The sequence below is a fragment of the Stegostoma tigrinum genome, chromosome 34, assembly GCF_030684315.1.
Source record: "Stegostoma tigrinum isolate sSteTig4 chromosome 34, sSteTig4.hap1, whole genome shotgun sequence".
NCBI classification, from domain to species: Eukaryota; Metazoa; Chordata; class Chondrichthyes; order Orectolobiformes; family Stegostomatidae; genus Stegostoma; species Stegostoma tigrinum.
This window is the reverse complement of record NC_081387.1, coordinates 19,638,219-19,660,803: the sequence shown is the minus strand read 5'-3', so window position 1 is coordinate 19,660,803 and position 22,585 is coordinate 19,638,219. Positions and strand designations below refer to the sequence as shown.

Below are 22,585 nucleotides of genomic sequence, written 5' to 3'. Positions count from 1 at the left end.
TCCGGCGAAGCCCAGCGCAAGATGGAGGAACAACATCTCATTTTCCACCTGGGGATCCTACAGCCCCCTGGACTCAACATTGAATTCAATAATTTTAGGAACTAAACTCCCCCATGTCCCAGACCCCATCCCACACACCAGGCCTTGTTACAACATAGCCTGCTACGAACAGTCCCCATTAACAACTATTCACCCTCCCAGCCAACTGTCTTTCTCTCTATTTGGGCTCTATCCTATCGTTTACTCCCTACCCCACCCACCTCTCTCTTTTCTGCATATAAACTGATGTTTTCCCAGCCACCGTCAGTTCTGAGGAAGGGTCACCAGACTCAAAACGTTAACTCTGTTTTCTCCTTCACAGATACTGCCAGACCTGCTGAGTTTTCGCAGCAACTTCGTTTTTTTTTTGGAACTTTTTTTCCCCTCTTTCATTAATTGGCTATTGAAATAACACACAATTAAGCTTCTGGTGATGGGCTTATGGGAAGGTGTGCATTTCGTTCTGTAAACGTGGCTGTTGGTGTGTGAGTCACTGTCACAGGACAGCAGTTACCTGTTTGTAATCCAACTTCAAACATGCCTGGGGCTATCTGTTCCAATGTTTGTTTGGGAGCAGATGGCCTAGTGATATTATCGCCGGACTACTAATCCAGAGACCCAGATAATGTTCTGGGGGACCCGGGTTCGAATCTCTGGCACGGCAGAAGGTGGAATTGTTTATTCAATAAAATATCTGGAATTCATAATCTAATGATGACTGCGAATTGTTGGAAAAACCCATCTCACTGACTACTGTCAGAGATAGCCGGAACTGCAGATGCTGGCGAATCCGCGATAACAAGGTGGAGAGCTGGATAAACACAAGCCAAGCAGCATCAGAGGAGCAGGAATGCTGACGTTTCGGGCCTAGACCTTCACCTGAAACGTCAGCTTGGCCTGCTATGTTCATCCAGCTCCACACCTTGTTATTTCATTCACTAATGTCCTTTCGGGAAGGAAACTGCCATCCTAGCCTGGTCTGGTCTTCACGTGACTCCAGACCCACAACAACATGATTGTCTCTTAATTGCCCTCTGGGCAATTAGGGATGCACAATAAATGTTGCCTGGCCAGCGATGCCCACATCCCTCGAATGAATAAAAGCCCTGGGGGGAAAGAAAGTTATGTCTTGGGCGAGGGCAGAGATTGAGAAAGGGAGCCCTTAGCTAATAGAGGAATTGAACCCATGCTATGGTCGTCTCGAACCAATCCTCCTGCCAGCTGAGCCACCTGTGTGTCAGCTCTTTCAGAGTGTAATCTTGTGGGCTTCATTTTCACCTTTTTTTTTGCCCCCCCCCCTCCCCCCTCCCCCCTCCCCAATATCTGGTGAGGGCTTATCCCATCCGTTCAGAATTGACCCATGAAGCTGAGGGTGAATTTTTGAGTCGCTGTCTTACCTGACACCACATCCCAGGAATTTCCACTGAGAACGTGCCCTCCTTTCTCTCAGATTTTCTCTGTCATCAAGGGACGTTGCATTGAGATAGCACCTGTCACGTCTCCCTTTTTTTATTCATAGCGCCAATGAGTTAGCGACTGTTGTACGAAGGCAGGGTTGCGCGCTTTCTCTGTCTCTGTCTGTCTTTCTCTCTAGACAGGCTGTGTTTGTCTACATGTGCCTTCCTTTTTCAGGGCGTACACCTTTTGACATGTTAGTTTTCTCCTCTGTCCCAGGGAAGAGGTGCAGGAAAACTGCGTGCAGTGGCGAAAGAAGTCACGGTTCATGTGCAAGATGAGCGCCAGCTCAGCCACGGGGGTCTTGGACCCCAGCATCTGCCGAGTGTCCGTCCGCAAGGTTTGTGAGACCCCTCTCTCCTCCCTATCACACCACACCCCCCCCCCCCGGCCGATATCACACCACCAATCACACCACCCCCCCCCCCCCCCGATATCTCTCACATCCCATTCATAAATCTCTATCAATGTTCTTCCTAAATTCCACACCACCTCCTCCTCCCCCGCGGCGTACCAGGCCTGCATGAAGAGCTGTGAGCCAGTGGCTGCCAGTTCTTTTCTTGGGGTTCCATTAAGTAGCATTTTCGCCTGGAATTGTCTGATCTAAGGCTAAAACGATTAAATTTATGGTGTGATGAACGTAAAGAATTGTTTTAAATTGCGCTTTTGTGGAGCCCGGTGTTTGCTTGTAGGTGTCGGCGCCTTAGGTTCTGAAGGAACAGACACACCCATCTATCCTGGAGGGGAGCCTCAGAGAGAGCAAGAGCTCTGTGAGGGAATGTGAACAGTGTTGAAAGCTCTCTCTCGTTCACTCTTTATCGATCAGGGGCCTGCTGTACTGCCAGGCCTGAATCTCCTCCTCCTCTCTTCTCCACCCCAACCCCAGCACCGCAACCGTCCGGAGAGACTCTGCGGCCCACAGGAGACCTAGGGTTTTATTTGCCTTTTTTAAATAAAAAAAATTCGCTACTTCGCTCTCGTGTGCTCTTTTTTTCTCCTTCCTCCCCTTTTCTCTTTTGCCCACCCTTTCTCCTTCCCCATCTCTTCCCTTCTCCTTTTGCCCCTTCTGCCTCACCCAGCCCTATGCCCTGTCTCTCTCTGATTTTTCTTTACTGACCCAAATGGGTCTTTAATGTCCCTTCTTTTGAGGGACATAAATCTGCCATCCTTACCCCGTGTGACTCCAGCTTCCCAGCAATGCCCTCGCTGCCCGCCCCCCCCCCCCCCCCGCCCCGGAAGGGCTGAGAGAGCCCCTGAGTTGTATCAAACCTGCCAGGGGCCTGGTAAACACTGACAGCTCGGGGAGGGGGTGGCGTTTGAAGCCCATGATACCCACAGAAGAAACTTGGAAGCTCACTAACATGTTATCTTGCCTCTCCCTAGGAGCTGAAGGGCGGGAAATCCTTTGTGAAGGTGAGTGAGATTTTCAATCGTTATCTGATCTACCACTGGGGAGGGGGGGGGGGGCGCTCAGACCCTGGGCCTGATCACTGGTTGTAGACTGGCACTGAGAGGTTCGGGAGATGGGGGCACGGTGGGATGAAAGGAAGGAGTGTGTGTGTGAGATCAAGTGTGGTGGTAGGTGTATGATGCTAGTGGTTCGTACCTTCTCTCCGTCCCGCCACACACCCACTTTGGGGGCGAAGGGTTGGGAAATGTGGACCTGGAAAAGGACAGAGGGACTGGAGCAAGTTGTTGGCGACAGGAGAGATAGTAGGAACTGCAGATGCTGGAGAATCTGAGATAACAAGGTGCAGAGCTGGATGAACACAGCAGGCCAAGCAGCATCAGAGGAGCAGGAAAGCTGACGTTTCGGCCCTTCTTCACAAAAGTCCCGACCCAAAACGTCAAACTCCTCTAATGCTGCTTGGCCCGCCGTGTTCGTCCAGCTCCCCACCGTGTTATCTGGGCGACAGGAGACGTTGGTTTGAATGGGAATGGGGAGAGGTCGGGCTGTGTGCGCGTCCCATCACAGGGCTGGAATCGGATTGAGGTACAGTGTTCTTGTAATATGCCCATCCGCTCGCCGAGTCAGAGTCACACAACAAGGGAACAGTCCCTTCAGCCCGACTCAGCCGTACGAACTAAACTGAACGAGCCCCATTTGGCCCATTCCCGCCCCCAAACCCCTCCTGTCTGTGCGCCTGTCCAAATATTTAAATGTCGCTCCAGCCGGTTTGTTTCCTCATGGTCTATCTCCTCACGTTCACGTTGTTTTGAGGGTTACCGTGAGTATTGGATGAGCAGAAGGAGAATTCTCAAATGACACCAATTTCTTCGAGGAGAATGCTGATGATGAGTGTGAAGTCAGTGAATCTGCATAGACTGAATGTTTTTAGCTTTTATTCCTTTTTATTTTTCCAGTTTATATTATCAAGGGCTGTAATGTTAACTATCACCTTTATTTCTTTCTTCTTTACTTACTCTGTGAAGGTCTGTAATGCTTAACTTTTTTTGATCCTTTAACCTATGTTGTAGATCTGTGTGTGTGTGGTGCCATTAGACACTTTCACTGTCCTTTTTAAACACGTGGCAATATAAAAACGAAATCTAAAATCGCAGAAACATTCAAAATAGGGGCAGAAGTAGGCCGTTCGGCCCTTTCAACCCTGTTCCAACACAGCAGTGGCTGATCATCCATAACAGGGGCCCCGTTCCCGTTTTTTTCCCACCCGCACCCACTTTGTTCCTCTTTAACTCCACGAATTACATCTGACTCCTCCCCATGTGGGCGTTCACTGTTTTGACCTCCCAACGCTTTCTGGGGTAGAGAATTCCACAGGCTCCCGTCCTGCGGGTTGGGGGGGGGGGCGTGGGGGAGATATTTCTCCTCATCTCAGCCCCCAACGGCCCGCCCTCTGTAACCTGATGATTCATCTCTGACCAGTACTGCAAGCAGTGCCCCAGCTGTGACCTAACCAAAGCCCTGTACCCACCTCCCACCCCCTGGCCCTGAGTCCTGCATTTTAGTCTGATCCTCTTAGAGTTTAACAGGCTTCCCACCTCACCTCTCCTGATTAAAAGTATTTTTTTTTACTTTTTATCCTTTGAAATGCGTCTTGGGCTTTCATAATACTTCTGACTTTGTTTATACAAGTAAATAATTGACGTCCGCTTTACTGTTAGCAGTGAGTCATGTTATCCAGGCCATTCCTGTACCAGGTATGTGAGGAGATTAGACCTGTCATTACTAGTTTGATGTGTATCAGAGCATGCTGGTGGCTCCTCTTGCTGTTGTGGGGAAAACTGTTGGGATTCAGCACAGTGGCTCAGTGGTTAGCATTGCTGCCTCCAGTGCCAGGGGTCTGGGTTCGATCCCACCCTTGGGCGACTGTCTGACACAGACACGGGGAGTTTCCTCTGGGTTAATGTGAACTGCAGATGCTGGAGAATCCAAGGTAATAAAGTGTGAGGCTGGACGAACACAGCAGGCCAAGCAGCATCTCACGAGCACAAAAGCTGACGTTTTGGGCCTGGACACTTCATCAGAGAGGGGGATGGGGACAGGGTTCTGAAATAAATAGGGAGAGGGGGGAGGCAGACTGAAGATGGAGAGAAAAGAAGATAGGTGGAGAGGAGAGTTTAGGTGGGGAGGGGACAGGTCAGTCCGGGGAAGACGGACAGGTCAAGGAGGCGGAATGAGGTTAGTAGGTAGGAAATGGAGGTGCGGCTTGAGGTGGGAGGAGGGGATAGGTGAGAGGAAGAACAGGTTAGGGAGGCGGGGACGAGCTGGGCTGGTTTTGGGATGCAGTGGGGGAGGGGGAGATTTTGAAGCTTGTGCTCTGGTTTCCTCCCACAGTCCAAAGATGTACAGGCCAGGTGGATTGGCCGTGCTAAATTGCCCGTAGTGTTCAGGGGTGTGTAGGTTAGGTGAGTTATCGGGGGAAATGGGTCTGGGTGGGATGCTCTGAGAGTTGGTGTGGACTTGTTGGGCTGTAGGGATCCTATGATCTTTTCACATGCCTGAACTCCCTCTCATGCACCTGGTGATCTGGGACCTGGAAATATATAAATCAGAAAGAACTGCGGATGCTGTAAATTGGGAAGAAAAACAAAGTTGCTGGAAAAGTTCAGCAGCACCTGGGAAGGTGAAGAAAAAAAAACCAGAGTTAATGCTTCGGGTCCGGTGACCCTTCCTTCCTCAGGCCTGCTGAGCTCATTAGGCCCGAGGAAGGGTCACCAGACCTGAAGCATTAACTTTACCTTCCCAGGTGCTGCTGAAATTGAGCTTTTCCAACAACCTGGAAGTATATGGTGGGGTCTGGTTTGAGGGGGCACTGTATGGTGACCTGGATAAAGGTGTTTGTGGGATGGAGGGGAGTGTGTGGAAGGTGAAATAGGGGGCGGAGGTTGGCACAAGATAATGACTTTCTCCCCACCTCCAATTTGAGGTGAACTGCTTGGTCAATCATTGCCCACCTTCATCCCCCATATCATTCAGCCTCGGGTGCCAAATCTAACCCCTTCTTGGTGTTTTGGCCATGGCTGCTTTCCATGGTAGAGAATTCCACTGGCTCGACACTCCTGGTGAAGGAATTTCTCACTTCCAAATAGTTTATGCTGCATCCTGAGACTGTGACCCCTGGCTGTGGGCTCTCCCTACTGGAACAGCCCTTGTGCATCTGCCCTAGATGACAGTGTTGAACTGGATGAACACAGCAGGCCAAGCAGCATCTTAGGACCACAAAAGCTGACGTTTTGGGCCTAGACCCTTTTTCTGATGAACAACTTTTGTGCTCCTGAGATGCTGCTTGGCCTGCTGTGTTCATCCAGCTCCACACATTTTATTATCTTGGATTCACCAGCATCTGCAGTTCCCATTATCTCTTGTGTACCTGCCCTGTCTGGTCCTGTTTTAGAATTTTGCAGGTTCCTCGAGATCCCTTCCCTCCCCCCACTTCCCCTCTTTCTTTTTCTTTTTCCTCCCCCCTTTCCTTCTCCTCCCCCCCCCCCCCCGAGTCAGTCCTGATCCCAGGGATCAGATTACTGCAGCACTTCCTCCAGAAGATCCTCCCTCCAGCGATGTTAACTAAACACTGAGCCACCTCCAAATCCTAGACTTGACGTGACTGACGGTCTGTCCCATTCCTGCACACTTGCCCATCTGTTTTCCACCCCCTCACCCCCCCCCCCGCAATGCCAGTCTGCAAGCACCCCCCCCCCGCAATGCCAGTCTGCAAGCACCCCCCCCCCCACCCCGGCAGTGCCAGTCTGCAAGCACCCCCCCCCCCCCCCCCCACCCCGGCAGTGCCAGTCTGCAAGCACCGCCCCCCCCCCCCCCCCCCCCAAACTGAACAAGCTGCCCAGCCACATCCAGTTCCCTGATGCTGACCTATAATCTTTCTTTTCCGAACGGCAGCTGGGATTTGTTGAGCTGAACCTGGCGGAGTTTGCGGGCTCGGGTTCCACTGTTCGCTGTTACATCCTGGAGGGTTACGACACCAAGAACACGAGGCAGGATAACTCCATCCTGAAGGTAGTCGTCATGGAGGTGGGGAGCGGTGGTTTGGGGGAGGGGGTGTGTGTGTGTGTGGGGAAGAGGAGTGGGAGCACGGTCAGCAGGAAAGCAGAGGGTGGGTGAGGGGATGGGGGGGGGGGGGGAACAGCAGTTAGTCGCGGTGAGAAAGAAGGGAACCCATCTCGTCTGCATGTCCCTCCACACCTGCATTGAGCCACCATGAAGGCCCCCCACCGCACCCCTCCTGAGGCAGTTCGCTGGATGGGGGTCCAGGCTGAAAGGAGTGCAGCTACTAACTGAATGAGATCTGTTGTTCTTACCTGGTCTGGCCTCGGGTTGGACGGGGGGGGCGGTGAGGTGGTGGTACGGGGAGTGGGGGAGCTTCAGACCCATGGCAGTATTAAGCTGCCCACTGGGCAATTGGGTCACTTTTTTTTTGAGGATGCGGGGAGCCACAGTGGTTTATATATTCATTCACTGGATCACTGGCCAGACTAGTATTTATATCGCCGTAATTGCCCAGTGGCCACTGAAAAGCCAACCTCATAGCTTTATGGTTCTGGAGTCAAAGGTAGGCCAGACTGGGGTAAGGAAGGCAGATTTCCTCATTCTCGCTCTAAGAAACTTCAGTGAATCAGACGGGGTTTTCCAACAATGTTGTAAGTTGCCAGATTTTTATTTGAACTCCCTGCCCTGTTGGGATTTGAACCCATGTCCCTCAGTCGTCTGTCCATCTGGCTGTCTACGAGCACATTACTGCCAATGCTAGAGTCTATACTGCAGCCCTGAGAGACACAGCGACTTGAAACCTCAACTTGCTCTCATTCCATGACTGCTGTGTGGTTCACACAGTCAGTCCCACCGCGCCCCCGCCCCCCCCACCGGACCCCAGTTTCACGGAGCGATCCTGCTGTTTGCCCAGCACCTGGAGAATAAATCCGATCCCGCAGATCCTTGGGAGAAGATGGGGGAGTGAGTGTGTGAATGACTGACTCTCCCCTCAAATTCCTTGGGCCTGTGTGCATTACTGACTGACCTTTTTTAAATTTCTCTATTTTCTCTTCTCCGCCCCACACCATTCCTTGTGCCATCTCTCCCCAGGTATCCATCAGTCTCCAGCTGTTATCTGGCGATCCCTGTTTTAAGACGTGAGTATTTCCTGGATGTCGGATGCTTTTTCCTTCCTTCCTTCCTTGCTCCCTCCCTCCTTTCCAGGATCTGGTGTTCCTTTTGTTTTGTTTTGGAAATCACCTTCCAAGTTGCGATGCACCACAGCCCCTCGCCAGTTAGCTGCGATCTTATTGAATTGGCAGGGCAGGTCGGACGGGCCGAGTGGCCTACTTCACTGCGCATGCCAGTGTTTGACCCCAGGGCAAGCAGTGCCTCATTGTGTCTTTCTGACTTTTTATTCTCGCCGCCAATCCTGTTCGGCAGCAATGTGATGAATGACTGATACCTGCGTCTGACTCTCCGACAGTCAGCGGATTGCTGACCTGTCCCTACGTCCTCCCCTGTTGGCGATTTAAGTAGTTGAGGGCGGCAGCAGTAGTGAGAATCGGTCCGCGTTAGGCTGATCCCATGCTCGGACCATGCCCCTGGAGCGTGTCCCTTTACAGTGTGTGGTCTCTGCCTGACTTTTTGTGTAGCTCCTTCCCTCCCTTCCCAGAGGATACTTGGACAGAAATTTTTTTTTAATGCGGTATCTCTGGCAGTGCTGCACTCCTGCAGGCCTCCCAGGTCAGAGACCCCTCATCGCATCCTTTCCTCAGTCTCCCTTTTTGGCTCCTCTGCTTGAAGGAAAACAGCCCCGCGCTTCTCCACAAAGCCTCAATGCGTCGCTGAGCCTCTGGCGTGCCCTGTCCTAAGTTGTTTTGCCTCAAATTGAGTGCGCTCACCCCACCAAGGACCGGGTCAGCATTTTATAGGCGTAGGATATGCGGTAATGCCACTTCATATATTTTTTTTTAAGGAAATTGCTTGTCCTGATACCTTCAAAATTCTTACACAGTGTGCTCTCTCTAGCGTGTAATGTTTTTGGCTTTGAATTAGCCGATTTTAGTTTGTAATGGGATTTGCCAAAAAGCTGGTGCTAACTGGTGTGGTTGCCATTTTACTACGTGGCCAACTGTGGCCAAGGGGTTGTAATGTTGCCTTTTCATTTGCCTGTGGCATTTTCTTTTTAAAAAAAAATAACATTTTTGGTTTTCAAACTCTCTCTTTTTCTCCCCCGCAGGCCACCCTCCACGGCCCAGCCCATTGAGGTCCTGGGGCAGCAGGATTCCCTGGCTCCAGACTGCAAAGGAGATGACGGGAAAGGGAGCCCTATATCCGAGGGCAGCTCTTCCAAACTGTCGAGGTGCAGGTCCTTCCTGGCCGCTGGTAAGGACGGGTCAGGGCGAATCCAAACCCCCTAGCCGTGTGCAGTTCGGGACTGGCTAGTCGCTGACCTGGTGCAAAGGGTCAGGGGTCACGGGTAGCGCCCCCCCCCACCCCCCCCCCCACCCCCACACCCAAACCCCTGCCCTCAACTGAGCGCAGTTTTGGGTTTCCGCTTGGAGGGTTCATCGTTTGGAGAGGAGGTTTAAGGATACATCCCAGAGGACAGTGGGTCTTTGGAATTCGCTCCCAGAAAAGATGATCGAGCCCTCAGGACACTTTTTAGAACTAATTTTAGTGAGCGGGAAAGTGCCGCGCTAGGTGCTGGAAAATGGGAATTCACCTGGTGGGTCGGGGGGTGGGGGGGGAGGGTGGAATGTGCTTGACGGCTGGCATCGATTTGTGATGGGCTGAAGGGCCTTTTTTCCTATTAAAGTTCTGACTCTAACCTCTGACATTGCTGCGGAAGTAGGCTGTTCAGCCCATCACAATCAACACTATCTAATTATCCTGAATCCACTTTCTCCCCCTGCCCCCTAATGATAGCCCTTGCTTCCCTGCAACCCCCTGTCAAAAACCTGTCTATCACAGCCTTCGATATACTTAACAACAACTCAGCCTCAACTGCCTTCGGAGAGGAGAAATTCCCCCTCACTTCCCCTGTGACCCCCTCCCCCTCCCCAACCAGACGACACAGCCTGGCTCTAGACTCTCTCACAACGGATAAAACAAACCCTTCTCCCCAGTCAAGTTCTTCAAGCAGCTTGCATGTTTCGATAAGGTCGCCCTCTCGTTCCAATGACTACAGGCCCAAACCACTTAGCCTCTCCTCCTAAGACACTCCTTCCATATCTGGGATCAACCTTCTCTGGACCAGCTTCAATGCCATTTGTGTTTTCTTGGCTACGTGGCCCAAATGTAGCTGTATTCTCCCTGGCAATGCCCTGTGGAGTGCTCTATGGTTGTGGGAGGTGCTCACCCAGTTAAATCCATGCTCTTATTATTTTTTCCTTCCCCCCCCCCCCCATAAAGTGGGTATGGTGGAGGATTCGGAAAACACGTCCCATGCTGCTCCCGAGGAAGTGATCCAGAAAAGGCATTCCCGGAATTCCAGCGCCTCCAGCCAAGCCTCGAAGCTTTCAGGTGAGCAGCTGTTTGTCCTGGGGAGATAGGTAGGGGGCCCGCTGCCCGTTCGTATCTTGCCCCGTGGGTATCAGCTTTGGTCTGTGCAGTGCACAGCTGTTGGACTGCATAGGGCATCGCAACTGAGCAGCAACTCCATTGCCCAGAAACCACCTTCCCCCAGAGGATAACAGGAAAGCAGTGTGGAATAGGATCCTCGATAATAAAATGTGAGGCTGGATGAACACAGCAGGCCAAGCAGCATCTCAGGAGCATCTCGGTCTAGGCCCGAAATGTCAGCTTTTGTGCTCCTGAGATGCTGCTGGGCCTGCTGTGTTCATCCAGCCTCACATTTTATTATCTTGGAATCTCCAGCATCTGCAGTTCCCATTATCTCTGGAATAGGATCCTCGATGTGCTTAGCTGGTGGTAATGTCCCTGGGGAGAGGCATGTGACGGGCTGTAAAAATCCTGCCTCCTTACCAATGGCAGTTTGGCCAAAAATGCTTTCCTCTCTCCTACCCTGCTACCTCCCTGTGCCCTTGTTACCACCAGTGCTCCCGCTGAGTCTCTGTGGGTGAGGGATTTACAGGGCCTGGTGTTCTGAAAGAGGTTACATTCAGCTCGGATGAGGCTACCTCTGGCTGGAGAGTCAGGCAGAGCCCCTGGTGGAGACGGAGCATCCTTGAGGGAGTTCTGTTTAACCGGTCAGGTCCCTCGATGTGACCAATTGTGTCTTGTGTAAGACTGGGTTTTGGGAAGGAGTTGGACGTAGTTCTTGGGGGTTAAAAAGGATCGAAGGATATTGGGGTGGGTGGGGGAAGAGAAAGCAGGTGTTGGGCGCAGAGTTGGAGAGGGCAGTGCAAAAGAATTTACTCTGGCCGAATGGCCTACTCATCCTACTGTCTGTGATTTTCTATGGTTTGGAATACCACCCCTTGCTCAGACACACTGGTCTTTCCTTCACCGCTGATGGAAGCACAGGCCCCTGTACCCAGAGCAGGAATATGTCCGCTATTGGGGATAGGTGACGTGGAGACCGGTGCGGTGGGTGGGGGGGGGGTGGGGGCGGGGGTGTAGTGCATTTAATGCTCTGTTGCTAACCCAGAGTCTCCCTTTCCTTCCGTTCCTCGCCCTCTGGCAGGTTCCAGCTCCGAGTGCTCGCCCTTGGTCTCCCATCTCGAGCTGACCCATTGCCAGGAAGCCTTATCTGGAAGTAGCTGCCTGTCGAGTGACCTCGGGAGCATGGCCGATATCCGGGAAGGAGGCCGGGACCTCAGTCTGGAGAAACCGGCCGTGCCCTTTAGACCGGCTCTGCGCTCGGAGCGCCTCTCACGGTAGGTGTGGGGTGGGGGCATTCCGCTCTGAGTACTGTCCCTTTCCCTTGAGCCTGGGTGGGTCTGCCTGGGGTAGCTCGGCGGGGAATCGTTCTCGCCTCTTCCCCTGTCGGGAAGGTCCAGGCCCGCGCCCTGAGCGTAGAAATCTGGGCTGCAGCACTGAGGGTGCTGCGGTGTCAAAGGTGCCATGTTTCCAATGAGGCTGTTTCGAGGGTCTGACCCAGTCAGTCTCCAAGCATGAGGAGGGCATCCATCTGATCTCCACTCCACTCCACTCCATCCTGGCTTTGTTTCTCTTAACGTAACAGCGAGCTGCTGCATAAAAGACTGATCCAGAAGGTTAAGTCCTTTGGTGGGGCGGGGGGACTGGGTTGGTGATGAAGGGTAGAGCATTGGCTTGGATAGAGGATTGGCTGACTGACAGAAAACAGTGTTGGGCTGACAGATGAGGAGTGGTCGAACAGCTTGGGCTTGAGCTTGCACTTTCCAGAGATCAGCAGAACGAGGGGGAGATCTGACTGTAGGTGTATAATGTGTGAGGGAGAGGAGTTGATGAGGTGGACATTACGCGCACACACCCCCTCGTTCTTACGTTGACCAAGTGGTCATGGATGCAAAGTGAAGGGGAGTTAGGCTCGAAGCTGAGATGAGGAGAACCTGCTTCTCTCTGAAGGTTGTGAATTTAGTGCAACTCGCTGCCCCAGTGTGCAGTGGGAGGCAAAACTCAAGGAAGGAGTGGACGGGGTCTCTGATGGAAAGTGGGATAAAGGGCTAAGGGGAGCAGGTAGGAGAGCAGAGCTGAGAACAAGGGGAGGTCAGCTGTGATCAAATTAAGTGGTGGGCTGGGTTTGAAGGGCCGAATGGCCCGCAGAGCAGCGAGAGGCGCCTCCTTTTGTTCAGCCAAGGGTAAGTAAGCGAGCGCAGCGATTGGTGAACGGTCGGGTCTCACTGCTCCCTATTGTGGCCGCAGGCGGAAGAACGAAGCGGCCGAGAGCCGGCCCACGCGAGTGGACGACACGCGAGTGGACGCGGACGACATCGTAGAGGAGATTGTCCGGAGCCAAGACTTCAGCCAGTGCAGCAACACGGAGGGTGAGGGACGGGCGAGGGTGGGGAGGTCGTGTGCGGTTTGCAGTCACATGGTGCCTGTGCCATGCCGGTGCCGCGTTCGAGTTTTGCAAAGCCTGGGTATTTGTGACCCCTTTTTTAAAAGGCGTCACATAAATGCACATTTGTTGTAGTTTAGCCCGCAGCCTCAAGGCCAGAACCTGTCCGTGTCTCACTTACTGTGTTTCTCTTTGCAGATAGCGGGCTGCAGCTGTACGTGGGCCGAGATGGGACTATCAGACTGGGTGGCCTGCAGAGCGAGAACAGGTAAGGGAGGAAGCAGGGAGACTGCGTTTGAGGTGACTGTGGCTTGGAGCTCGGGCAGCGTCCCCTTACCAACATCCCACACCCTGCCACCTCCAACAAAGACCCACACGTGCTCTGAGAACGCTGTGTACTGACACAGTGAGGTGGTTTCATCTAAGACCGTAAGAAATTGGGGTGCAGTAGGCCATTCGGCCCCTCGAGCCTGCTCTGCTGTTTGTTTGATTTGACGTTCCTCACTTCCATTTTTCTACCCTTGCCCTGTAACCTTTGATTCCCTGACTGATCAAGAATCTTATCTATTTATGTATCTCTGCCCCTACAGCTCTTTGTGGTGAGGAATTCCAAAGACACTCGACCCTCTGACAGGAAAATCTCCTCCTTGTTTCAGCCTGAAATTGGCGCCCCCTTTATTCTGAGCCACACCTTATGGTCCTGGACACTCTCACGAGGGGAAACAATGTCTCAGCCTTTACCCTGTCAAGCCCCTTAAGAATCCTCGATGTGATCACCTTCCATTTTTTTCCAACTTGAGCAGAATTCCAAGCTGTTTAGACTCTGCTCGTTACGACTATCCCTCCACACCAAGGTACACTTTCTGATCTGAGATAACAAGGTGTAGAGCTGGATGAACACAGCAGGCCAAGTGGCATCAGAGGAGCAGGAAGGCTGACATTTTGGGCCTAGATTCTTCTTCAGAAGAACTTGTTAGTTCAAGTTCTCCAGCATCTGCAGTTCCTACTATCTCTGCACAGCTTTGGATGGTGGGAGGAAACCAGGCACCCGGAGCAAACCCACGCAGACGTGGGGAGAATGTGTAAACTCCACACAGATAGTCGCCCGAGGGTGGAATTGAACGTGGGTCCCTGGCGCTGTGAGGCAGCAGTGTTAACCACTGAGCCACCCCATCTCCTGCATCAGCACAGATAGGCGCATGCCCTCCACTCTGCTTCCAGAAGAGGAATTTTCTGGTAGAAGCTCGGTGGTCAGATCGTATCTTTTTTAAAGAAGTATTGTTTTTCCTTAACATCGAGGACTTGTTTGTCAACTTCTGTTGTGGGCGGAGAAATGTCCAGAGATGTGTAGGTCACGAAGATTCTGTGTGGTAAATACGGAGTTACAGGGATAGGGTTGGTGGTCCGTAACTGGGTCTGGGTGGGATGATGGTCGGTGTTGACTTGTCGGGCCAAATGGCCTGTTACCACACTGCAGGGATTCTGATTCTGAGATTTTTCTGGTGACAAGAGTGCAGTGAAGGTTTCTCAAACTGATTCACCTGGGACTGAAGGGCTGATGTGTGAAGAGAGACTGGATCTGTGTAATCCTAACAGAGCGAGACAGGGTAAATGCAGGAAGGATTTTCCCAATGACCGGGAAATGCAGGACCATGGACCACAGCCTAAGAATACAGGGCAGGCCATTTGGGGACTGAGATGAGGAATGTGTTCACCCAAGGAGCAGCAAGCCTGTGGAATTCTCTGCCACAGAAAATTGACTGTTTTCAAAACCGTCAGATACGGTTCTTAGGGCTAAAAGGACCTTAGGGTGTGGGAAGAAAGTGGAAACAGGGTATTCGTTCATGGGATGGAAGGCATTGCAGCCCGGAGGGCAGTAAAGAGTCAACTGTGGGTCTGGAGTCACATGCAGTCCAAGTGAGGATGGCAGTTTCCTTCCCAAAAGGACATTAGTGAACCAGATGGGATTTTTCCAACAAATGACAATGAATTCAGGGTCATTATTAGATTCTTAATTCCAGATTGTTATTGAAGTCAAATTTCACCGTCTTCCACTGGTGAGACTCAAATCCCTGAACATTACCTGGGTGTCTGGGTTAACAATCCAACAGTAACACCACTAGACCATTGCCTCCCCTTGCATTTAGTTGTATGGTCACCCACTTTCATTGGAGCAGCATCGTAGGGCCGAACGGCCTATTCCCACCCCTAATTTCTGTTGAGTCATTCAGCACAGAAAGAGACCCTTCGGCCAATCTTGTCCATGCCGATCAGGTTTCCCGAACTAAACTAGCCCTGCATGCCTGGATCTGGCCCTTATCCCTCCTAAACCTTTCCTAGCCACGTACCAAATGGCTTTTAAATGTTGTAATAGTACCTACATCTCCCACTTCCTCTGACAGTTCATTTCGTATACGAACCATCCTCCGCGTGAAACAACATCACCTCAGCTGCAACATTTTTTAAAATCTTAATTTTAAATTTTGTGTCTTTTTCCATCTCTCCTTAAACCTACATTTCCCCCTAGATTTGGACTCCCTTCCCCTGACCCTGGGCTATTCACCTTAACTATGCCCCTCGTGATGTTATAAATGTCTCTACGGTCACTGAGTCAACTTCAATCCCATTTTATTGGCTTTGCTCCTCCTAGGAATGTTCATGCATCATCCTTCGACACTTCCGCCACCTGCAATCTGACCCCACCGCCAAGGACATTTTTCTATCCCCACCCTTGTCTGCCTTCCGGAGGGACCACTCTCTCTGTGACTTCCTTGTCCGCTCCGCACTCCCCTCCAACCCCACCACACCCGGCACCTTCCCCTGCAACTGCAGGAAGTGCTACGCTTGCCCCCACACCACCTCCCTCACCCCCATCCCAGGCCCAAGAAGACTTTCCACATCAAGCAGATGTTCACCTGCACATCTGCCAATGTGGTATACTACATCTGCTGAACCCTGTGTGGCTACCTCTACATTGGGGAAACCAAGTGGAGGCTTGAGGACCACTTTGCAGAACATCTCTGCTCGGTTCGCAATAAACAACTGCACCTCCCAGTCGCGAACCATTTCAACTCCCCCTCCCATTCCTCAGATGACATGTCCATCATGGGCCTCCTGCAGTGCCACAATGATGCCACCCGAAGATTGCAGGAACAGCAACTCATATTCTGCCTGGGAACCCTGCAGCCCAATGGTATCAATGTGGACTTAAATCTCCCCTCCCTCTATTGCATCCCATAATCAGCCCAGCTCATCTCTGCCTCCCTAACCTGTTCCTCTTCTCACCCATCCCCTCCACCCACCTCAAGCTGCACCCCCATTTCCTACATACTAACCTCATCCCGTCCCCCTGACCTGTCCGTCCTCCCTGGACTGACGTGTCCCCTCCCTACCTCCTCACCTACACTCACCTCTACAGGCTCCATCCCCGCCCCTTTAACTTGCCTGTCTCCTCTCCACCTATCTTCTCCTCTATCCGCCTCCCCCGTCTCCCTATTTATTTCAGAACCCCCTTCCCATCCCCCATTTTGGAAGGAGGGTCTAGGCCCAAGGAGTCAGCTTTTGTGCTCCTGAGATGCTGCTTGTCCTGCTGTGTTCATCCAGCTCCAAACTTTGTTACCTCCTCTCTTTCTGTATTAATGGCTTTCCCCTCTCTGTCTTGCAGGTGGTGTGACTACAAACCTGTTGTCATCGAGAGCCACTGAACTGCGTCCAGACAGCCAATTCCCAATTTTCCTCTCCGTTTGTGTTGTTCTGCTTGTCTCGCTGCTCTTCCCAGATAGCATGTTTTTGAAGGATCGGGAATTCCCAGCTGAAATAACCGGGATGGGCGTTTTCTAACCAGGGAAAAGATCGATGCCTGTATTTCTTTTTGAAAAGGCGATAATTCTCATTGAGAGGACGTATCGGAAAGAAGTGGAATGGCCTTGGGTTAAGCCAGGATATCGTGGGGGTGAGGGAAGAGCCTGGAGTTGTGAACTGGGATCCAGTCCTGGGAAGCCTCTTGCTGAATATTAATTAATGACTAATGAATATTAATGGTGTGCGTTAATAAGTGGCACATGACGTTTTGTCTAGGTTTAGCGCTGTAGCTTGGCGATGATCGCTAATCGTGGCCTTCTATTTATTGAGTTTTAAGGAGATCTAGCGGCGGGAATCATTTTAAGTCCTGAATGTGGCGTTTGATAAATGAACCACATGCTTTTCTTTTGTAAGAGAATTGACTCTCAGATCGGTCAATTTAATTACATTTTTAAAAAATTGAGTCTGCTTGTTCAGGAATGTGGGGAAAATGGATGGGAGGCAGATATCCCTGAATGGTTGCAGGGATTTTGCCTGTGTATGGGTGAAAGTCAATCTATAGCGTATTCCTCTATTGGGTTTTTTGAACAAAATTTCCATCTCTTCCTTGAACAGCTCTAGACATGGTGAAGGAAAATGAAAGGGATACAAAAGCAGCTTCCCTCCCCCTCCCCCTCCCCCGCGCGCTCTCTCTCTCCCCCTCACCCCGATGACTTTTCCTTAGCTGTGTTGGCGAAGGGTAGTGCATCCTTAGCTTCTGTTTTGTTTTCAGGGGACCTTCCTCATGATTCAAGACTCCTGCTCGCAAATGGTCACTGTGTATTGGGTTATATTGCAGGGGGGAGACGGAGTCCCAGTGAGGTGGAGTGTGTCACTCTGAACTACCTCAACCCCGTTCAGATTTTGTAACAGGGAGTATGTTTTCAAACTGTGGTAGCTTTAAAATGTTAGTAACTGTGTTTAACATTGGCATCCCCCCAATATTTAGGATTTCATTTGGATATATGTATTCCAGTTGCCTCTTACCTCCCTCCTCCTTCACTTCCTGTCACCCATATCTTCAGCACTAATTTGCAAACCAGGCCTCAAGGAAATGAGTATACTGTATCGAGTGTAGTTTGCTTTTTTTTTGTTGCAAACTTGTAGATTTCTCTTGGATTTTTCTTTCCGTCTCCAATTCCCTGAGCCTCAATCCTGGAGGGTTTGTGATCCTTATTGCCAATCCTATGATTTCTCCACCCCCCACCTCCCTCAGGCTTCAGGTGTAACAGCTTTTGATGGAGCAGGACTTTGGAAGGGTGAAGGGAGAATGTGCAGTGTGATCTAATCCTCATGAGGGTGTTTCACCCACACAGCCTGGGAACTATGAAACAGGGAGAGAAAGGAGGATGGCTGAGCTCCCATTTCTAACCCTCCCACCTAGTCGACCATTTCTTTTGAAGTTTTGTACCAACCAATTAGCTATTAAAAGATGATGAAAAATCGTTTTGTTAGACCAGGCTCTGGGCATTGGACTTTCCATCTTGGATGCCAAAGAGAATTTTAAAGTATATTTATTTTCAAATTTGCAACAATATGGTGACATGGACTGTGGTTCAGTGTTGTGTGTTTTTTTTTGTTTTTCTTCCCCAGTATTTAAGCTTCTTTTTTAAAATAAATCCAATTTTTAGTAATTCTTTTGGGAATGATTTTTTTTCTCCCCCACCCCCCCCCCTCCCCCAGACAGAACAGGAGGAACGAGGTAACTGGGGCTAATATCCTTCCTGTGCTCTGTATGTTCTGTAGTGTGGAGTTCCGATCCATGCTGTTCCCTCCCTGACTGTGCTCCCAAATATTTAATACCTGGAAAGTGGGATCAGTATTAAATGTATTTATAAATCAGCTTAAAAGTCGCGTGATTTAAGTGTAAGATAATGATTGAGCCCGTTAGATTTTTTTCTAATGACCTTCCCACTAGGAACAGGGAAGGTGCCAAAATGTGGAATTTTCAATAAGAAAGCACAGAAGGGTTTCCTTCTTTTTTCTGAGGAGGTGACTGGAGTGAAAATTACTGGGAAACATCCAGTGTTATTTCATCTTGCACAAATAATATGACGAGTTTCTGAGCAATTTGTGCCTTTTTTTTATTTCCACTTCAAAGTGTGTTTGTGGATCCTTTTTCTTATGGAGATAGTGGTCCCTTTTTTTTAAACAGCATGTATTTTATATTAAAGCTGTTCGGGAGATGCAGTCTCGAGCTTACTGTCTGGATTTATCAATGAATATTGCAAGGTGCTTCTGTACAGTATTGTTCATGGTTGAAATTTGTACGAAAGTGGGATTGTCTATTTTTTACAGTGGATAATTTTCAATAAAATTGTTTTTAAAAGTAAGCACTGATTTCTTTTGAGGTTATCTCTGAGGTTCATAGACTTCAGGACCACCAAGGCTACCTCATGACAAGATCATCAGTGTTCGTCACTGGGTGTAAATAGCACCGTTTGGGTGGGGTTAGTATGACCTACATTGGACTACAATCTGACATTTTCACACAAAGGTGTACCAGACTGAATCCTGGGCTCGTAGGACTGACCTATGAAAAGAAACTGATTCAGTATGGTCGCTCAGTGGTTAGCACTGCTACTTTAGTGCTCAGGACCCGGGTTTGAATCTACCCTTGGGTGACTGGCTGTGTGGAGTTTGCAAGATCTCCCTGCATCTGCATGGGTTTCCTCCAGTTTCCTCCCTCAGTCCAAATGCGCAGGTTAGGTGGATTTGCCATGAGAAATCACCCATGATCTCTGGGACTGTGCAGATTGGTGGATTAGTGATAGGGTGGGGGAGGAGGGGTGTGTGTTTGGCTGGGTTGCTCTTCTGAAGGTTGCTGTAGCCTCGATGGACCGAGTGACCTGCTTCGACACTGCAGGGATTGTCTGATTCTGATATTAATTCTACGATACCATAGAAAATATCAGTGGTAGCTGGAGAGGGGTTGCTGAGAAATCTCCCAGAATTTATGGTTTTCTGTCTGAACTAGACAGGGAGGAAGGATGTTCCCAATATCTGGGGAGTCTGCAACCAGGGGTCTCGGCCTAAGGATTGGGGGTGGGCCATTTCAGACCGAGCTGAGAAATGTCTTCACCCAGAGAGTGGGGAGCCTGTGAAACTGCCCGTTACAAAGTGGTTAAAGTCAAAACATTCACTGTTTTCAAGTAAGAAATGTAGTTCTTGGGGGCTGAAGAGATTAAAAAGAGTTTTGGGAGAAATAGGAAAAGGTTAATGCATTAAGGACCAGCCATAATTGTAGTGAAGAGGGGCACAGGTTTGAAGCCACAGTGGTCTGCTCTTGTTACTTTCTATGGTGCTATGTAAGGACAATCTCACTCTAAATCAGAGCTTGGTATAATCTAGTGATTACTTGGTACAACAGTGCTTTATTTATTACACATTGATTTTTAATGTTACATCTGAGGAGTATAACGAGTTTGCCTTGCCTCCTTGACTAAATTCTGCATCTAGAACACAAACAAGTGCCCTGTCAGCAAATGTATGATAATGTTTTGAGATGTTTTTAAAAACTGCCAGATTTGTGCATGGATGGGAAAGTGCCCGAGGATGGGAGAGGAGTGAGGGGAGGGTAACAACGGAGGGGAAGGTGGCAGAGGGATGTTTGCAGGCGAGGTGGAGCGGGCACAATGCAGAGGGACGGCAGTGAATTGTGTACGAAGGCAGGGCAGTTACCATGAAACTTTTCCATAAAGCCCTGCTTCGGCCACAACTGTGTTGTGGGGTTGAGTTCTGCCATGCTTTAGGTGGTCCAAGTCAGAAGTCACATAACACCAGCTTGTGGTTCAACAGCTTCACTTAAAATCATAAGGTGCTGTTCCTTCATCAGTCAGGTGCTCGGAAAGTTCCTGATTTTCAGTAAAGCTGTTGGACTAAACCTGCCATTGTGACCTCTGCCATTGGCCAGCCCAGCACAGCGCCGGTACCACCTCCACACTTGAAGGGGTGGAGGGATTTACCAGACAGGGGTTTAGGTTAGAAAGCAGGGTGGTGGGCTTCTTCCCTGCTGTCATTGGGGGTTTTTTTTGAACAGACCTCTCTCAAATGTTTAACATCGATCTCGCTCGCACTGTCTTGTGCTCTCTTTGTGGCTGTAACACTGCTTTCTGCTACCCTGTCGCACTTTGTATGGTACGGTCTGCCCATAGACCTTGCAAAACAACACTTCTCACTGTATGTAGGCACACATGACCATAATATATCAGGTCAAAAAGCTGATGGATGATTATTTTTTAATTATTGATGGAAGAATGCACAGTAATGACAGTTTTTGGAATTGGCAGAGCTGTGCCTGATCAATGATGTCTATATAAAATGTTCAGGGTGCTTGTGAGGGAGAAAACTGTTTTGACAGACCTGGAATCCTTTGCCCTTGAGGCGGTGATGGAAGTGGGCACAATGAATGATTTTTGACAGAAAATCGGGCAGGGACTTATAGGGGAAATAAGCCCTGCAGTACAATGGTAGCGTCCCTACCTCTAGGCGAGAAGGGTAGCAAAGAACAATGTAGGGGCATGAGACTGGATTGCTGTGCCAGCTGCTGGCCGGAACTGGACAGGGCAAATGTTGCCCTTCAGTGCCATAACCACGCGTGATTCCTAATGTTCTGGCTGGTCTGTGTTCTTGTTCAATGGCTTCCTTATTTTAGTCTCTGGAACTGCCGCAAGATGATCAGCCAACTCTGCACAGGCCCAGAGTAGATCCCGAACTGCATGGTCAGCTCCTGTGCCCCCACACATCCCAGGCTTCAGTTCCCAGCATTGAAATTTCCCACCCAGTCCCAGAGGGAAGTTTGGGGGGGTGGGGGTGTACAGGACAGTCTCTGACCCACTGTCCCACCCAGTCCCAGAGGGAAGTGGGGGGTTAGAGGACAGTCTCTGACCCACTGTCCCTCACAGTCCCAGAGGGAAGTGGGCGGTTAGAGGACAGTCTCTGGTCCACTGTCTCACCCAGTCCCAGAGGGAACTGGGGGGGTGGGGGGGTAGTACAGTCTCTGACCCCACCGCCCTGCCTGTCTTGGAGAAGGGGTGTGCCACCACATCTCACTAACTCTCCAATAGATGACACTCCTGGATTGGGAGTGCCTGTTTTCACAGAGAGTTTGTTATCTTAGGTTGCTATGGTGACATTCCACAGATACCAATCCACATCAGGAATGTGTTTTCTCTTCCCCCGGGATCTCCATGTGCCCATGACGCCAGAGGTTTGTGGTTGAGGTCAGGTTTCCAGTGGAAAAAGCCGGAGATTACATTGTGGGCAGAAGGCTGTACCTGTGATATATTTCCAAGCCTGGGTGGTGAGTGATTCGCATGTGAACTGGGTGAGGTGGTCCTGCCAATATGGCTGTTCCTTTGCCCCCTGGTTTGGTAGGGGTCGGCATTTTGGAAGGTGCTGTCCTGTTTGCGGAAGGTTGCTGTTGAGCGCCTTTTAGAGCGTATACTCAATGCTGTCCCTGTGCATTGGTGGTGACAGGTCCCTATTACAGTACATTGGAAGGGAGACAGTCTTGCATGCGCACACTGCTCTAGGAAGTATCCAGTAGTGAATGGAAGCCAATGTAGTATATCATGTCATGCTGAAATGCTGGGCCCTATTTGTATACAGCAGGCTCCCACGAACAGCAGTGCAATAACGGGCCAGAGGGTTTTTAATGCCGGTTGAAGGAACTCTCCTGATCTTTGGAAACTGTGCCACCCTGAGAGGGCAGGCATTTTAAACCTTCCCGCTGGCATTGCAGCGCTCCCTCAGTACTGCACAGCGAGGGTTAAACCTCTGGGCTAAGGCTCCACCCCATCAACTCCTGACTTGGAGTTGAGTCTTATAGTTTGAGAGTTAGGATCAGGACA

The 22,585-nt window shown here is 50.4% G+C and overlaps 1 protein-coding gene across 1 annotated transcript in view; it reads left to right on the top strand.

The window, feature by feature from the left end:
* The window catches only part of LOC125446505 (early estrogen-induced gene 1 protein-like), a 30,227-nt gene extending 11,198 nt beyond the window's left edge, over positions 1-19,029 (top strand). The window contains exons 3-12 of the mRNA XM_048520134.2: positions 1,714-1,834; positions 2,878-2,907; positions 6,854-6,970; positions 8,054-8,100; positions 9,186-9,331; positions 10,361-10,471; positions 11,595-11,787; positions 12,758-12,879; positions 13,092-13,161; positions 16,558-19,029. Coding sequence (XP_048376091.1) covers positions 1,714-1,834; positions 2,878-2,907; positions 6,854-6,970; positions 8,054-8,100; positions 9,186-9,331; positions 10,361-10,471; positions 11,595-11,787; positions 12,758-12,879; positions 13,092-13,161; positions 16,558-16,597 — 997 coding nt within the window. The 3' untranslated portion in view covers positions 16,598-19,029. The remainder of the gene's footprint in view (positions 1-1,713; positions 1,835-2,877; positions 2,908-6,853; positions 6,971-8,053; positions 8,101-9,185; positions 9,332-10,360; positions 10,472-11,594; positions 11,788-12,757; positions 12,880-13,091; positions 13,162-16,557) is intronic.
* The last annotated feature ends 3,556 nt before the right edge of the window (positions 19,030-22,585 follow it).